The sequence below is a fragment of the Lampris incognitus genome, chromosome 15, assembly GCF_029633865.1.
Source record: "Lampris incognitus isolate fLamInc1 chromosome 15, fLamInc1.hap2, whole genome shotgun sequence".
Classification (NCBI taxonomy): Eukaryota; Metazoa; Chordata; class Actinopteri; order Lampriformes; family Lampridae; genus Lampris; species Lampris incognitus.
Window position 1 is genome coordinate 46,701,461 of NC_079225.1, and position 18,742 is coordinate 46,720,202.

The 18,742-nt window shown below is 45.2% G+C and overlaps 1 protein-coding gene across 1 annotated transcript in view; it reads left to right on the forward strand.

Annotated features, from left to right (window-relative positions):
• mei4 (meiosis-specific, MEI4 homolog (S. cerevisiae)) overlaps positions 1-17,322 on the forward strand; it is an 84,191-nt gene extending 66,869 nt beyond the window's left edge. The window contains exon 4 of the mRNA XM_056294241.1: positions 17,056-17,322. Within this exon, the coding sequence (XP_056150216.1) occupies positions 17,056-17,322 (267 nt within the window). The remainder of the gene's footprint in view (positions 1-17,055) is intronic.
• Positions 17,323-18,742: the final 1,420 nt, after the last annotated feature.

Consider the following 18,742-nt stretch of genomic DNA (forward strand, 5'->3'; position numbering starts at 1 on the left):
TTTAGGAATTTTTTCTCAGTATTTTGCCATTTCCACTCAGCGTTTGTTATTGGCGGAGAAAACAAAAATGGGGTGCCTCCATAGACAAATGGTTACAGTGCATGCCACATGGGCGCAACCATCACCGGTTCGATTCCAGCCGGCAACCTTTGTTGCATGTCATAACCCTCGTTCTTGCTTCCATTTCCTGTCTGCCTCTTCACTGTTGCTGTGCAATAAAGGTAAAAAACAGTTTTGCACCTTTGGGCTCGATAATCGTTGTTATTAAGGGAGTTGCTCATGTTCTGTGTCGAGACAAATCTTGGCTGGGAAGGATGTGCAGCAGGTTAGGGTGATGAAGGATAGAGATGGAAATGTGCTGACAAGTGAGGAGAGTGTGTTGAGAAGGTGGAAGGAGTACTTTGAGGGGCTGATGAATGAAGAAAATGAGAGAGAGAGAAGGTTGGATGATGTGGGGACAGTGAATCAGGAAGTGCGGTGGATTAGCAAGGAGGAATTGAGGGCAGCTATGAAGAGGATGATGACGAGTGGAAAGGCGGTTGGTCCAGGTGACATACCTGTGGAGCCATGGAGGAGTTCAGCAGAGAGAGCAGTGGAGTTTTTAACTTCATTGTTTAACACTAGAACGACCAAGGCCGTTAATTTGGCAGTTTTGGATTTTCAAAGTTTAATAACTTTGTGGTGGGGGCGGGATACAGACCTGTCGCTCCCTGAATGCTCCTAAAAGTGCATATATTTGCATTAAAATTAGTTTTGGATCAATTGCACAAAAAAAGCTATGATAAGATCTACCTAAAACAACCATGAGTGATCAAAATGACTGCTCATAATTTGCGCGTGATCGTGTGTGTCATGTCAGTATTTATGATGTGTGTTGTCACATCATTTCCTTCGTGAAGTTCGTTGCTCTGTCCTAGAAACACACTAGCGTTCTCCAGTGCAGAGAAATAGTCTAAACTTGATTTTTGATTATTTCCAACATGTCTGGTTACAGACGCCGTTACAGATGCACCATGAGTACCACCGACGCCTTGCAATATTTACAGGTGTTGAACAGCGGCCATTTTAAATTGTTTGAAAAATATTATTATAATTGTTAAAATGTTAATTTTGGTGTCAGTCGCTTCTTAACAGACATACTAGCATATGCAATGCATTAATACCTCAACTGGGTATTTATCTTGACAGAATATAGAGTTTAAAAACCGTGGCGGTCATTTTGACGGCCCATGGGCCTTCTAGTAGTTTTTAAGTTCCGGTCGTTGTTTGGGGCCGTTTAATATTTATTTTCAGTTTTTTTTTTTTTTTTTTTTTTTACATTTCACGTTTTATAGGCCTTGTTACGTTTGTTAGATTAGCAATATGTGTTTTCCGTTTTGTTTTTCAGGTAATATTTTCATTTTTAATTTTGCTATTCAAGTTGGACCATCTCTCTGAAGTTTAAATTGTTGAAAAATAGTATTATAGTTGTTAAAATATTAATTTTGGTGTCAGTCGTTTCCTAACAGACGTACTAACATATGTAATGTATTAATATCTCAACTGGGTATTTATCTTGATAGAATATACAGTTTAAAAACCGGCCGTCATTTTGACCGCCCATGGTCGTTTTAGGTAGGGGTGAAATGGAAAGTGAGAGGATGCCCGAGGAGTGGAGAAGAAGCATACTTGTACTGATTTTCAAGAATAAGGGTGATGTGCAGAACTGTACCAACTATGGAGGTTAAAAGTTGATCAGCTGCAGCATGAAGATATGGGAAAGAGTAGTGAAAGCTAGGTTAAGAGGAGAGGTGATGATTAGCAAGCAGCTAATGCTGTACGGTTTGGAGATAGTGACACTGACAAAAAGACAGGAGGTGGAGGTGGCAGAGTTGAAGGTGTTAAGATTTTCATCGGGAGTGACGAAGGACAGGATTAGGAACGATTATATTAGAGGGACAACTCAGGTTGGACAGTTTGGAGACAAAGCAAGAGAGACAAGATTGAAATGGTTTGTATATGTGTGGAGGAGAGATGCTGGGTATATTGGGAGAAGGATGCTGAATATGGAGCTGCCAGGGAAGAGGAGAAGAGGAAGGCCAAAGAGGAGGTTATTGATGTGGTGAGGGAGGACATGCAGATGGCTGGTGTGACAGAGGAAGATGCAGAGGACAGAAAGAGATGGAAACGGATGATCCACTGTGACGACCCCTAATGGGAGCAGCCGAAAATAGCAGTGGTAGTAGTAGCTCATGTTCTATATCTGTACACACATATTCATATTTAGAAGACCATGAATGCATACACGTGTGAACAAGTAACATGACTCGCTCCTGCATTTACAAAACTGTCAGTAGGCTTGTAATAGCACAATATTTGCTCTGAATATAAATCGCCATTGCAAATATCGTGTGGGTGTAAACATGATCTCCATCGTCAACAAGCATGGAAATATGGCTCTTCAAGTCTTGTCTTTCTGCCGGGAGAAGCTGGAGAAGAATTGTATTTTCGCTTCTTCTCCAGCAATAAAAGCAGATGAATTTTTTTTAAATCACATTGCTAAGGGTCATCCTTCTTAATACGCTCAGTTGAGGGATCTACCACCCTGCCATTGTTTTGAATGGGAATGAAATATTCAGGGAGCATTGTGCAGTTCATTACATTACTACACATGAACCACTAGTTGTCAATTTCCATTCCTGCTCATACACACATAGCCAAACTTGTTACATAAGAACCGGAGTTAACTCTGGTTGTCGCTACCTGTTTCCATGAGGACTCAGTACTACCTGTTTTCACTTCCATTAATAACCGGACTGAGTATGAACTTGAGCGGATTAAACACTAAACTGTGGAGTGACATCCATAGTTAGCTCTAGTGTGGAGGCATTTGTGAATGTGAAGCAATCAGGATTTAAAAATAGTGTCTACATTCAGCCAACCCTCATTGTCCAATAGTGTAAATAGTAAGTAAGTAAAATGTTATTTATATAGCACTTTTAAACATGCACAGTTACAAAGTGCTTTACACTGAATACAGAAAATACGAGTAAATAGATAAAATAAATTGAATGAATATAAAACATGGCGTAGGGAGTAACAAACTAAGCTTAAAATGAATCAAAACAGAAGGCAGGGATGGGGATCTATAAAAAGGCTTGGTTTTTAGAAGCTGCTTAAAACAGTCCAAAGATTCACCAAATCTAATGGATTGGGGAGGATTATTCCAGGGGTTTGGGGCTAAAACTGCGAAGGTGTGGTCACCTTTTGTTTTGCAGTTGGAGTTAGGAATGGATAAAAGACCGAGGTTTGAGGATCGGCGTGGTTGGGAAGTGGAATGAGAAGATTAGAAATGTAATGGGGGCAAGATCATGCAGTGCTTTAAATGTAATCCATCAGATTTTATACATTATTCTGAATTTTACGGGAAGCCAGCGCAGGGATGCAAGAATAGGGGTAATATGGGACCTACGGCTAGTTCTAGTTAGTAGTGTAGCAACTGCAGTCGAACCAACTGTAGACGATTTGAAGTAGCTTGGTTGAGGCTAGAGTAGAGGGAGTTACAGTAATCGAGACAGGAGAAAGTGAAAGTGTGAATTAATATTCTGATATCCTTAAAAGACAAAATATTTCTGATTTTTTGCAATATTTCTTAGCTGGAGAAAACGGGATTGGACAAGCTTAGTGATCAAAAGACATTCTGGTCAAAGATGATACCAAGATTTTTAGTGGTAGGTTTGGTGTTTGAATGAAGTGGACCAATAAACTGATCAACTGCAGTGGCAAAGTTCTCAGGATCAGTTAAGAGAACTTCAGCTTTGTCGGGCTTCAGATGTGGAGGAAATTAAGGGACATCCAGTCTTTGGTGGCAGCTAAGCAGTCGTGGAGGGAAGACAGTTGATTCAGGTTATTGGGTTTGGCAGAAAAATAAATTTGAGTATCATCAGCACAACAGTGATATGAAATGTCTTGAAAGTGACTAATCAAATGGCCCAGAGGAAGCATATATAAAGACACAAGGACAGACCCCTGAGGGACTCCACACAGTAGCGGAGCTGACGAGGACACAATTAACACAAACATTAAAATATCTGTTAGTCAGATAAGAGGGAAACCAATTTAACGCTGTACCAGAAATGCCAACCCAGTTCTCCAACCTATCAAGTAAGATGGCGTGGCGTCCGGGTAGCGTAGCGGTCTATTCCATTGCCTACCAAAAATAGGGATTGCTAGTGCAAATCCCCAGGTTACCTCCGGCTTGGTCGGGCATCCCTACAGACACAATTGGCCATGTCTGCGGGTGGGAAGCCGGATGTGGGTATGTGTCCTAGTCGCTGCACAAGCGCCTCCTCTGGTCAGTCAGGGCACCTGTTTGGGGGCGTGGGGGTAGCGTGATCTGCCCACACGCTACGTCCCTCTGGCGAAACTCCTCACTGTCAGGTGAAAAGAAGCGGCTGGTGACTCCACATGTATCGGAGGAGACATGGTAGTCTGCAGCCCTCCCCGGATTGGCAGAGGGGGCGGAACAGCAACCGGGACGGTCGAAGAGTGGGATAATTGGCTGGATACAGTAGGGGAGAAAAAAAGGGGGAGGAATAAAAAAAACGTAATATGGCATGATCGATGGTATTAAAAGCAGCTCTACTCTTGCCTCAACCAAGCTACTTTAAGTCATCTACAGGTTAAATCCAGAAGAATAAGAATAGAGTATTCACCTTTATCAGCATGCATAAGAATTTCACTGGACACTCTTGGTAATGCAGTCTCAGTACTGTGCTTGTGACGAAAGCTGGATTGAAATTTATCTAACATTTTATGACCCTCAGTCAGTTGCAGGATGTGGTCCACAACAATTTTTTCAAGGATTTCGGACAAAAAAAAAAAAGTTTGGAAATCGGTCTATAATCTACCCTTGCCGGATCGAGAGAGGGTTTTTTGAGGGGGATGAATGAACACAGGCAATTCTAACATAGTCAGGTATGGACCCGGATGTGAGTGAGCAGTTGATGATAGAGTGCAGGCTGGGACCTAAGCCAGGGAGGATGGATTTTAAAAATGTTGTTGGAAATATGTCACAGGGACAAGAGGAGGGACACATAAGGGCAAGGAACTGCAGAGAAATGAGCAAATTCCAACATAAAAACCAGACGGCTGAAAGGGGTGGGGGGAGGGGGGTTAGTGGAGGTAAAATTGGACCTTAGACCATCGATCTTGTCAACAAAGAAAGACGAGCATTTTTAGGGGATGAACTTTATGGTACAGCATTTATACCACTGAGCTTACAGAATTTCAGACCCCGATGAGCTTTTCAACATTCTCCTCAGAACCGTGTGTCTGTCATAAAGGTGTAGACCCCCATGTTTGTTTTTGTTTTTTGTTTTTTTTGGGTAGTGTTGGTGGTACCGTGTGCCACTGTGAGCTCCCTCCGGAGGTTAGACCTTGGCTGAGCGGTGGTCCAGTGGAGCTGCAGGCTAAGGCGATGCATTTAGATGGAAATCCTGCGGCAGTCAGGGTCAGCTGACACTAGGGAGTCACTCAGGGCTTTTTCCTCCACTCCAGTGACAAATCAGTCCCTGTCCTTCATCAGTGAATTACCTCCCTTCACACTCCCAGGCAGACAACTTGATTATGGACTCTTTGTCAGCATCTCTCTCTCTCTCTCTCTCTCTCTCTCTCTCTCTCTCTCTCTCTCTCTCTCTCTCTCTCTCTCTCTCTCTCTCTCTCTCTCTCTCTCACTCTCACTGCTCCACTGTTTTCTTTGTCTCTCTCTCCATCTTTTCTCTTGCAGCCTGCCTCTCACTCTTCTTTCTTATTGTTTCTGTCTTTAACCATAACTCCGTCCCTCTCCCACTTTATATGCCTCACGCAGTCTCCCTCTCATTCCCACTCTCTCTCTCCTTCCTCTCTCGTTCTTAATCACCCACTTTTTAGTGACGTCTATCTACTTATTGGTCCATCTCATTCCCTATCAATTTTCTTCTTTCCCTATCTCTCTGCATTGCTTATCTCTTTCTTCCTTTCTTGTTCAACCTTAATGGTTTCCTCCCTCTCGCTCTCTGTGGTCTATCTATCTATCTATCTATCTATCTATCTATCTATCTATCTATCTATCTATCTATCTATCTATCTATCTATCTATCTATCTATCATCTATCTGTCTGTCTGTCTGTCTGTCTGTCTGTCTGTATCTATCTATCTAGCTATCTTATCTATCTATCTGTCTATTTGTCTGTCTGTCTGCCTGCCTGCCTCACGCTCTTACTCTATCTCAATCCATCGGTCTCTCTTAAATGTCTGTCACATTCTGGTTTCATGCTCTTTGTACCAGCTGAGTCCCTGTCTGAACAGTAACCCAGCACAATCATTCAGACCATTAAATTCCATTTGGGCCACTGCTGATGGTTCTGTTGTTCCTCGGGCTGCCTACAGACCTGAGAGTCCACTCTTCATCGCAGCTTTCTGAATGATATGACCTCCTGTATTCCCATATCGAGTCCAGTCTCACAGAGGAAAAGTTTATGTACAAGTTATTTTCAGTTCTCAAAATATACATTGAATGCAAACATTCTGTTAAGCCTCCTGCAGGTGTCTCCACCCTTATAAACAATACAGTGACTGCATGTATCCCACCCTTATAAACAATACAGTGACTGCTGGTGTCTCCACCCTTATAAACAATACAGTGACTGCAGGTATCCCACCCTTATAAACAATACAGTGACTGCAGGTATCCCCACCCTTATAAACAATACAGTGAGACTGCAGGTGTCCCACCCTTATCAACAATACAGTGACTGCAGGTATCCCACCCTTATAAACAATACAGTGAATGCAGGTATCCCCACCCTTATAAACAATACAGTGAGACTGCAGGTGTCCCACCCTTATCAACAATACAGTGACTGCAGGTATCCCCACCCTTATAAACAATACAGTGACTGCAGGTATCCCACCCTTATAAATAATACAGTGACTGCAGGTGTCCCACCCTTATAAACAATACAGTGACTGCAGGTATCCCACCCTTATAAACAATACAGTGACTGCAGGTATCCCCACCCTTATAAACAATACAGTGGCATAACGACCAAAACCAACACTCAGTTTCATATGTAAATATGGGCGTGACCATTAACTAGAGTTACAATGGCCATGTGTACTATTCACAGAGGATTTGGGAATGTTTGCGATCACATTATTCCCAAATCCTGCTTGTTTTTCTCTTTCTTTTTGCAGTGGAACTGAGCTACCATGCTGTACAAAAACAATTACCACCAACATTGTTGTGTGGCTGGCAATAATAACGTATCTATTTATCTAAATTATTCTCTTTCTCTAAATATAGTTCATCTGGGGTGAACCGATTACTCAGGTCCTTAATTGTTGTTTTGTTGGGTGACATGAATTGGTTGTCAGTAGTCTCTCTCTCTCTCTCTCTCTCTCTCTCTCTCTCTCTCTCTCTCTCTCTCTCTCTCTCTCTCTCTCTCTCTCTCCTCTCTCTGTTAGAGGTCTTACCCTCTGTACTTCTTCAAAGGATCATTCCTGACTTGCCAAGCTTGGAGAGTCAGAGCTCATCACAAATCTTTACCTGAGAGGTTGATTATAAAGCCTGACCTTCCCCTACACCTAAAGGGTATTTTTAAACCTGTGCCACATTTTCCCATCGTTTGGTGTCTAAATGACTAACAGGGACAAAAGATTTCGGAATTGGTCTAGTGTTGAGCGAAAACACGTCAGCCAGCAGCCGCAAAACGGGCTGCAGTGTAATCCTTGGCACCAATTGTCCCCCGTCAAAGTATGTCCACCTAAAGTTCTTATTTTTGCCACTGACAGGCTCAGGTTATTATAAGTGTCTGGCAACATTATGGAAAGGATCTCTACAGAGGTGGACCTTTCTCTTTATGTTTCACTCCTTCTGGTCTCTGTTGTAACATCCCTTTTACTGCTGCTACTGTTTGCATGCAGGAGCGTGGTTTGTTTACAGAAGTCAGGGGAAGGGGTCTTATCAGAGCTTATCATTCATTTGAGGTTACATAGCCTGAGACATAGAGGAACCGCTAACAGTAATTTAGCTCCAAAGTCATGGCTGAATATTTAGCTGATTTCAACAATGTGGATGAGGCATTTGAATTTGATGACTGCCTGTATTTATTTGAGCCAGAGTATATACAGATGAAGACTCCTAGAAATTGAAGAGAGGATTAGGAGAGAGAAAGAGGGGCAACAAGTAGAAGAGGATGGACCAGCTTCTTTGGCTGGCAGTAGTCATTGACTGAAACTGGCAATCGGTCACCGGTTTCATATACAATCGGCCATCTCTACCAACTGGTCCTCCACTGCATCAACACACTCCTCCGTCTCGGCTACGCAGGAGCTCAGCTTATCCAACATAGTTTTCAGTCCAGAGATAGACTGATTAATTTCTGCAGTTTCAGAGTTGAGTCTTCTAGAAAGGGCTTGATTACTGTTTCTTATCTCTTAAAGAATAAGTGAGTCTCCTCCGCTCAAGTGTTCCTGCACCGTCGCCATTATGTGAGCTTCTTGGTCGCAAGCTCCAGTAATAGTTTTCTCTGCAGATGTCAGGATTTTCTCACTAGCTGACTTTACCTGTTTGTTCCTGGGTCTCAAGGGCAATACTGTCCGACTGAATTAGAAGTGGGTTTAAATTAATTTGCTTGGAGAGTCCCTGGGCTAGCATCTATCTAGCGTTACTGCATCACGTGACCCCCCCCCCCCCCGAATTACTCTTTAATCTCTCTGGGACTGCATGCCCCACCTTATCCTAAGATCCAGAGATATTCTTTGGGGATCAGCACTTTTTTTATCCCCAGGATAAAGCATTGTCGATGTTATGGGTTGGCCAGAGATGGGAAAACCTTTCCAAAAAGGACGTGGAGGTAAGCGAGTCTAGCAGGATGAAGAAGACGCTGGAGTCAGCAGAGCTAACAAGCTTACATGACTCAGTCAGTCCCCAGCACCACTCCTTTGCTCTCTGTCAAGGTCCTCTCATCTTACCCTCTTTCTTCTATTCTCTTCTAGTCTTCTAAAAGACTGCCTTTTTTCACATGTGTAACAGCTAAAATTCGGCCTTTCCTGTCCATGGCTGACGTAGAGACTCTCATACATGCATTTATTTCATCCAGACTTGATTACTGTAATGTTCTGTTCTCAGGTCTGCCACATTCTAGTACTAAAAGTCTTCAGATGGTTCAGAATGCTACTGCTAGAATCCTAACTAAATCTAGGAAATGTTACCTTATTACAACAATTGTTGCCTCCCTTCACTGGCCTCCTATCCATGTTGGATCAGACTTCAAGGAGCTTCTGCTGACTTATAAAATCCTAAATGGGCTTGCCCCATCTTACCTGTCTGATCTCCTTAACTCGTACATTCCATCTCGAGCTCTCCACTCTCAAAATACAGGGCTCCTGTGTGTACCCAGAGTTAAAAAGAAGTCAGCTGGTGGCAGGGCCTTTTCCTATTGGGCTCTGTTCTTGTGGAATAACCTGCCTGCTGCCATCAGACAATCAGAGTCTTTAAATCCAAACTTAAAACTCATCTTTTTGCCTTAGCTTACAATTAGTTGTCTTTAAGTTGTGTGCTTCACAACCTTTACTGCATGGCGGGTCGGTTTCCGTCTCAATGAATTTACCAACCACTGTATAGGTTAAAGAGTATATAGATTATAGAGTATTGCAAACTGTTCTCTTCTGAGCATGTCTTTTCTCTCTCTCCCTGAGAGAGAATTGGTATACTTCAGATTGTCCATTTGTTTGGTCTTCCGCTTGTTTTTGCCTTATCTGGTTTTATTTTTTGCGAAGCACTTTGTGGCATTGTTTTAGAAAAGTGCTGTGTAGATAAAATTATTATTGTTATTATTATCATTATTGTTATTATCGTTAAATCCTGACCTGAATCATTAGCTCTGTCCAGTCACACATGACATATCATTAGATGAATGGCCACTTGTGGCTATTTAGTCATTGCACTAATGTATCTCCTCAGGTCTGTTCTGCTGAAAACTGCTGCAGACATGCTGGAAAAGTATTTTAACCCTGGTTTAAAAACTGCTGTGTTGGTGTTTAGAGAGCTGCTCTGTCACTGTCTTCACTTTGATCGCATCTCTTCAGGCAGGGTAAATAAATAGAGAATAAAGACAGAGCTCAGCCTCTACTATCTCACACAGCACAGGGGCAGGTGGCAGTAAATCAGCATGAGTTTCATCCCGGTAAGGAAAAGACCCTCACCAGCAACAACCTCACTGGTATTTCACCTTACAGAGTGGTGGATAAACATGCCCCAGTGGTGACGTACCTTCGTGGAGTAGTGTATCTGAGCCAGTCAGCATACAGCCAAACAGCTTTGTTTGTCTTAAAAAGCTGTCACACCTGTAATATGGAGGTACATTTTGTGGGTAAGTTCTTTTTCTCAGAAAAATATTTTCAGTATATAATCAAAGTGAGCGGCACAGTGGTTAGTGCGGTGCCTCACAGCATGAAGACCCTGGGTTTGAACCCCGGGGTTGTCCAACCTTGGGAGTCGTCCTCTGTGTGGAGTTTGCATGTTCTCCCCGTGTCTGCAGTGGGTTTTCTCCGGGTGCTGCGCCCCCCCCCCCCCATCAAAAAGACATGCATGTTAGGGTTAATACTCCTGTCTGTGCCCCTGGCAAGATGAACTGGAGTTGGTCCCCCGGCGCTGCACGGCGGCTGCCCACTGCTCCTAGCTACACAGCTAGGATGGCTTAAATGCAGAGCAAGAACCCTCCTCCCCACGGGATTAATAATAAAGTAGTAGTAAATTGTCCCTAGCTGTGAATGTGTGTGTGTGTGTGTGTGTGTGTGTGTACGTATGTGTGCATGTGGGGGGGTGGGAGGAGGGAGGGAGTTGGGGTGGGACCTTGTTAGGGTCCTTTTGGCTAAAATAGGTTTAACCAAAACTCAGACCGGGTACATCAGAGTGGAAGTGTGTGTCGAGACTTTGGAGTCAAGAAAGAGAGAATGAAATTAAAAGTGAATAACGCTCCAGCTCTGCACCACGGAGTACCAGATGACCCTGTCCACCCGGATTTGAGACGTCTGCGCGTGCGTGCGTGCGTGTGTGCGTGTGTGTGTGTGTTGGAAGGGGGTGGGCACATGCTGTCAGCTCTGTGGAGGTCTTTGTCAAGGCAAAGAACAGAGACCTGAAAACCGTCTGGCTGCTTCATCACTCTGTGACATACCACACACACAAATACAAAAACATAGAGTTCACTAAGCATACACACAAACATTAACATAAAAACACATACACACACGACATACAGAAGTGTTGAAGCAGTGTGATGTTTGTGTGACCAGGGACACTGAACCTGACTTGGATGTTGAAGGTTCGACTTGTGCGTCCTGCGGTCCGTTACGCAGCCTGTCGTACTCCACCGCCTGATGAGGACGGCTGGAGGACTATGAAGTCACGCCGCTGCTTTGTATTCCACGGTGGCACACCAACCGGGCAGTCATGCCACAATATATACTCCTTTATTTACCCCTTTATTTGTTCATTTATTTATTCATTTACCCTGATGGGTGGTTTTCATTTTGACCTTGTCATTTCCTTGAGACTAAACCATGCCCCGCTCTTTCCCTCTCTTCTCCACAGATCCGTATTAAGCTTATACATGAGAATGCTGGTGTTCAGCTTTGACAGTTCTTATCTCCAGATGGTATTTTTACAAAAAAAAAAAAGTTTTTTTAAATTAAGAACTGATCCTCCGGATCTGGAGGTTATTTCATGCTAAAGGTGGTTTTTTTTTTTTTTACTTTTTCCTATTTGGTGTTTGATTTCTTCTTGACCTCTTTTTGTAGTTCGAGTTGCTGTCTTTGCTTTATAAATGTTGGTGAACTGCTTTTATTTCTTATCACTGTGTTTTATATCACTAAAGGGCTCTGAATGTGAACTTCAATTATGTGACGGTGACACGTCTTGTGCCACGGGAGGGTTCAGAGATGGAGGCCAGGGATGGCTGTAGCCTTTCTATTTACAGTGAGTCAGTATCCTTGCTCACAAGCTGCACGGGCTGGTGCTCAGCGTCCCGGTGCTCAGCGTCCCTGGAGCCTTAACGTCGGCTTTCAGCTCCATTTTCTCCCTTTTCGTCTGCTGTGTGTGCTCATGTACTTAAATGTGTCAGTGTCACGTCATCGTCCAGCTTTACTGCAGACTATAAAGAGCAGGTTGTTAGACCGGCACACCTGAGGCTGATCATTAATCAGCCATGCTGTCGTGTCTGCTCCCCCTCGACTCACGCCTCCTCTCTCTGCCTGCAGCCAAGGCTAAACCACACTCCACTACCACATACCCCCACAGCCCGACTTGGGCCAGGGCTACATCTGGCCCACAACCAGCAACACCCCAAGCAAGAGAGGAAATTGGCCACAACCATCTCTGTCCCCAGCCTAATGACCACCTTGAACTTAAATGGATGTAACACCAGATACCAACAGATAATCTGCACATTGGCATTGAAGCAAGGAATTGTCCAAACAAAGGGTCAATGAGCACCCCAGGAGGTAGAAGCGGAGGGCACCAATCACCCCTCTGATGGCCAGGCACTCCTTATCTTCAATGCTGTACCTCCATTCTTTCTCAGCGAGCTTGCGGCTTATGTACAGCACTGGGTGGTCAACTCCTTCCTTCTCCTGGGACAAAACGGCCCCCAGCCTTCTGTCCGATGTGTCAGTCTGCAAGATGAAAGGGAGAGAGAAGTTAAGAGTGGAGCAACGACTCCCAAAAGAGGGCTTGTATAACCCTCGAACACCACCTGACACTGCTCTGTCTACTGGACCGGATCTGAGGCAGCCTTTCAGTCAAAGTTGGTCAGGGGAATGGTCAGCTCAGCAAAGGTGATGAACCATCTATAATAGCCGGCTAGTCCCAAGAATGCCCTCACCTGCTTTTTCGTCTTAGGCCTTGGGCTGGCCGCAGTTGCTGCAGTCTATCTGGGAGCACCTCTGTAGGCCAACTTGTTTCCTCCTGTGAGTCTGACCACAGTGGTGTTGTCCGTGAATTTAATGATGGTGTTAGTTGGATGGGTTGGATTGCAGTCATAGGTGTATAGAGCATAAAGTAATTAATGGACTCAGCACACAGCCTTGTGGAGAGCCAGTGCTGAGCGTGAGGGTGGAGGAGAGGTTGGGGGCCAAGTTTGTGGGTGGTTAGTGAGAAAGTCCTTTATCCATGTGCAGGTGGTAAGGCGGGGGTTTAAGTCAGACAGTTTGCAGACTAGTATGTCTGGAATGATTGTATTGAATGCCGAGCTGTACTCCATGAAGAGCATCTTACATAGTTCCCCCAGGGTTCTAAGAGACTCAACGTGGTGTGAAGAGCTGTGGCGACAGCTTCTTCAGTAGCAAGATTTACTCTGTAAGCAAACTGATGTAGGTCGAAGGAGGGTGGGAGGCTTACTTTTTGATATGCTGTTAGACCAATCTCTCAAAACACTTCATGACTGCTGAAGTGAGATTGGTCATTTAGACTTGTCAATGGCTGGCTTTTTGGGGACAAGGAAGGTAATGGTTGACTAGACAAGTTGGCACGATAGCTTAGGGAAAGATTAAAGATCTTAGTGAAGATCCCTGAGAGCTGGTCAGCACATGCTTTAAGTACCTTCCCGGAAACTTTCTGGGTCCAGTGGCCTTCCTCGGGATCACCAGCCTGAACACATGTCTCACGTCATGTTCCTGTAGGGTGAGTGTGTGGGTGCCGCAGGCAGGTGGAGGCAGCGAATCTCTATTAGCCCTTTTTACCTCAAAGCGGGCAAAGAAACGGTTAAGTTCCTCTGCTAGCGAGGCTTCGGCATTGACTGTCACAGAGTTGCTGCCCTTGTAGTTCGTGATGTGCTGTATTCCCTGCCACACCTGCTGTCGGTCACTGTGAAATGGTCCTGGATTTTTCTCTTATAGGCCTCCTCTTCTGCTTCCAGTGTGGGAAGATGGTGGCGCGAATTCACGTGTGCAGCGGCCTCACCCAATACAGGTGCGGGAATATGGCGGCGTGAATTCACACCTGCGGCGGCCTCACCCTGTGCCATCGGTGCCTGGTCTTTGTCCACGTCTGCATCTAAATTTTTGTCTTCCATTTGTTGGCTGGGAGAGGTGGCACTGGATCAGCTGGGAGAGCGTGGTCTGCTGTGCTGTGGGCCCAGGGGCCGCGGCCTTGCCCGAAGCTGCACCCGAAGAGGTAACAATGAGGGCAGTCTGACGGGATGCGGAAGCGGGGCAGGCTAAGCTAACTGCTAGCCCATACAGACCGGCAGTTCCGATAACACAGAGAGCGGTCTAGCGGCGGCCTCACCTAGCATTGACTGGTGTTTTTGATGTCATCGTGTGAAGTGTCAAGGGTGTCTGGCTGGGAGAGCTGGCGCTGGATTGGCTGGGAGGGCTTGGTCTGCTTCGTCCAGTTGTCACAGGGACCACGGCCCCTGCCCGGAGCTGCGCCCGAGGAGGAGACACGGAGGGCGGTCTGACAGGACGCGTAATCGGGGCAGGCTAGGCTAACTGCTAGCCCATGCAGACGGGCGATTCCGACAGTCATCCTGGCTGGCATTTGTTCCCTTGGACAGTGATTTTTTTTAAATTTTGGTTTTGTTTAGTTTGGATATGTGTGTTTGTTTGAATATGTGTGTTCTTGTAGTTCTTGAATGTGTTTTTGTCTGTATGTTGCTCTGCTGTGGGCTGGGGGAAACGGCATTTGGTTTCACTTAATGTGCACAAGTACATGAAATGAAATGACAAAGTGTTCCTGATTCCTTGGTGACTTTGATGCCTCTCCTTAGGTTGGCTCTAGCAGTGCTGTCCCTATCACCTGACCTGAAGGCAGTGTTCCCGTCTTTGAGAAGTGCCTGAACACAGCTTGTCATCCAGGGTTTCTGGTTAGGAATGATCCGGATCCGGGTCCGCGGTGGTGTAGCGGTCTAAGCATCAGCTTTGTGTCGATGCAGTTGCCCACTGGGGACTGGGGTGTGCGCCCCGGTCTCGTCAGATCTGACTATGGCCGGACTCAATGAAGCAGCAATAATTGGCAACGCTGTCTTCGGGAGGGGGGCGGAGTTGGCTTGTGTTCGTCACTTGAATGCGTCTCTGTGTGTGTCGGAAAAAGCAGTGGTTCGGCCTGGAGTCGCCTTGTCACAAAAGTGGCAAGGCATCTCCTTCGAGACTGCCGGCCGGAGAGATACAGTTGGCGAATGCATGCAGTATGAAGGTGGGTGTTTGAGCTAAAAATAGGGGTCGATTGGCCACTAAATTGGGAGAAAAAGGGAAAAATCAGAAATAAATTTAAGGAGAGAGGAAAGATCCGGATCCATTTGTCAATAGTGACATTGTCAGCGCAGTTTTTGATGTAGAACAGTGCAGTTTCTGTGTAGTTCTCCAAGTCCTGATGTTTGAATATCTTCTGTTCTGTTTGTGCAAAGCAGTCTTGTAGCTGAAAGAGTACTGCCTCAGACCAGGTGTCTTTAAGTGTGCTTGACTAAAGTCACTGACTATGATGGAAACTCTGTGGGGGTAAGCACACTGCTGTTTGTTTATAGTATTGAGTACATGGGTGAGGGCTGTGCTAATATTAGCATCCGCTGGGGTGTAGACAGCTGTCACAATTACTACTGTTAGCTCTCATGGCAGATAGAAGGCTCTACATATAACTGACATACTTTCTTTTTTTCTTTTTATTATTATTTTTGGATTTTTCCCCCTTTTTTCTTCCGGATTGTACTTGGTCAATTGTACTTGGCCAATTATCCCACTCTTCCAAGCCATCCCAGTCGCTGCTCCACCCTCTCTGCTCATCCGGGGAGGGCTGCCACATGCCTCCTCCGATACATGTGGAGTTGCCAACCGCTTCTTTTCACCTGACAGTGAGGAATTGCCAGAGGTAACACGGGGATTCAAACTGGCGATCCCCGTGTTGGTAGGCATGGAATAGACCGCTACACTACCCGGACGCCCTAACTGACAAACTTTCTAAGGCAGAGGAACAATGGTGGTCTATAATTCTGCTGCTAGTACACCAGCCATTATGCACATAGTAGATGCAAAGTCCTCCGCCCCTGCTCTTACCTGAGTCTTCATTTCTGTCGTTGTGATGGATCATGCTGCCCACTAGCTGTACTGCTGCATCTGGGATTTGTGGGTAAAACCAGTTTCCATTATAATCACACAGCAATTGCAAGTGAAGCTGTTTGCAACGACTGTTGCTCCAACTCGTCCATTTTGTGAGCGACGGATCTGGCGCTGGTGAGAAAGATGCTTGGTAGCAGAGATTTGTATGGTTGTTTCCTAGTTACTAAGCCTGACCAGCATCCTCGCATCTTCTTTCTCTCCCTCCACTGTCTATGCTGCCTGACAGACCCTGTAACAATCCACAGACACCCCGGTGGTCTCGCTATATCCTTCGGTATGTTATGAGTCCATTGAAAGTTGCTTGTGATGGCTGTTTTGTACTGTACTGCAGAATATAGTATAGAGCAGGTTGTTAGACTCGTTCACCAGCCTTGCTGTCGTGTCTGCTCCCCCCGCGACCCACGCCCCCTCTGTTCCGCTTGCAGCTGAGGCTAAACCACACCCCACTTCCACAGTGACAGTTAGTTTTGATACCAGGACTCATTTGTCCGGGATGGGGGTAATATTTTCCAAATGGGATGAAATATTTTAACTATCTTTGACTATTTAGATGTTTTAACATCAGTGTCGAAATGTGTACTAGAGAACTGATTTTACAGTAATTTTACATTGATTTTATATATCCGGTTGTGACTGTGATAAGTGTTGAGTGTGGTATGAATGGAAATACAGTGTAGACAGAGCGAGTTCATCACGTGACTCTTGTCAGCACACATTTTATACATGTTGATGTGTTTGTACATGGACTTCATGTTCAAAATGAGACCGTATGAGAGATAACAGGTCTGATTTTGGGAAAGTTCTTCATTTAGAAAGTTGTCTGAAAGGTTTGGATAAGACCCTGTTGTGATTTCTTCAACTCATAGTAGTCATATGGAGCTTTCCTGATGTTTTTTCATGAGCTAACATCTGGGTTATTCCTACCAGGAGAAGGAGATGCCGGGACATGAGTGGTTTGCCGTGAACCAGTATGAGAACTCCCTCTACCTGTTCTGGATCTTGGAGCAGCTCCTGCAGAGAGCCACGGTCACGGGCGAGAGAGAAAAGATAAATGAGCCGGGCTTCATCCAGGAGCAGAGGGCCTTCAAGGAGCATTTGGAGCAGCACATCTTCCTGCTGTCAGATGAGTTCCCCCTGTTTGCTCTCTACATGTGGAGGATTGGGGCTCTCCTCCCCCCCATACACAACGTCTAGACCCAACGTGTTCCTGGGGTGGGTCAATTTATTACGAACTCATTATCAACTTGTCTTTATTTGCGCTCAGCGTTGTGCAGAAGTATAAATGACAAGATGTAAAGTCCGAGACAATGTCTGGAAATTGAGCTGGATCATTTGGAGATTGAGGATAATTTGGAAAATGCAAAAAATAAAAACAGACTGGAAAACGATGGGTCACGGCTGACATCCAGTCTTGATAGACTTATGAAAACACGTTTTACATAGTTTAGATCCAATGTGAGGTTTATATATACTTTGTTTTGAGTTTTAGCTATAGGTTGATGCAGTCTTGTTACCGACCACTATCAGCACACATCAAACTAAAAAAAGGCCAAACCCTTTAAACCATCCCAGACATGTGACTGTGGGAAGACTTTGGATGTTCCAGAAGTCTTTGGAAGAGCTGCTGCAGTAATTCCTCTTTCTCATGTTGAGACTCACCGACAACCAAGTCTGAAACAAGAAGAGCCACATCCTTTATCCACAGTCACAAAACCCACCAGGTATCCACCATGAAGGACCAAAACCTTCTCACTTGTGGTTGACATGCAGAAGAAATGGGATGCTGTTAGCTTCAGGGCACAGCTAGCAGGGAACAGCTAGAAGGGAACAATGCGTTTTTAGTGAGCGTTTCAGTCCTCATGAAGGCCAAAATGGAGTTTGTATTAGTGAGGAACTGTTGCCATCAGTATGTGTGAGATGTTTGTGCTCAGGCACTCTGTTGGTTATTTCCCAAATGCACTGAAGAAAAATAAAAACCAAAACATTTTCCAGCTAACAACTCTCAGCTGTTTATTTCCCCATTAACCTGTGTGTAACCACACCATGAGAAACCTCTGATGTTAGAACTGAACCTGAAATAAACCTGAACCAGTTCAGCTTCCCCCCCTGAACACTTGTATTGTGATTTGGTTTTATTGACCTGGTAGCAGTTTCTGAGTCATGAGAGGCCTGGTATTTCATGTACTGATTTATTACAGTAAACATTTTATTGTTTTTTTGGATTTTTCCCCCTTTTTCTCCCCAATTGTACCCAGCCAATCACCCTGCTCTCTGAGCTGTTCCGGTCACGGCTCCACCCCCTCTGCTGATCCGGGGAGGGCTGCAGACTACCACATGCCTCCTCCCAAACATGTGGAGTCACCAGCCGCTTCTTTTCATCTGACAGTGAGGAGTTTCACCAGGGGGACGTAGCGCATGGGAGGATCACGCTATTCCCCCCAGTTCCCCCTCCCCCCCGAACAGGCGGCCCAACCAACCAGAGGAGGCGTGAGTGCAGCGACCAGGACACATACCCACATCCAGCTTCCCACCCGCAGACTCAGCCAATTGTGTCTGTAGGGATGCCTGACCAATCCGGAGGTAACACGGGGATTCGAACTGCCGATCCCCATGT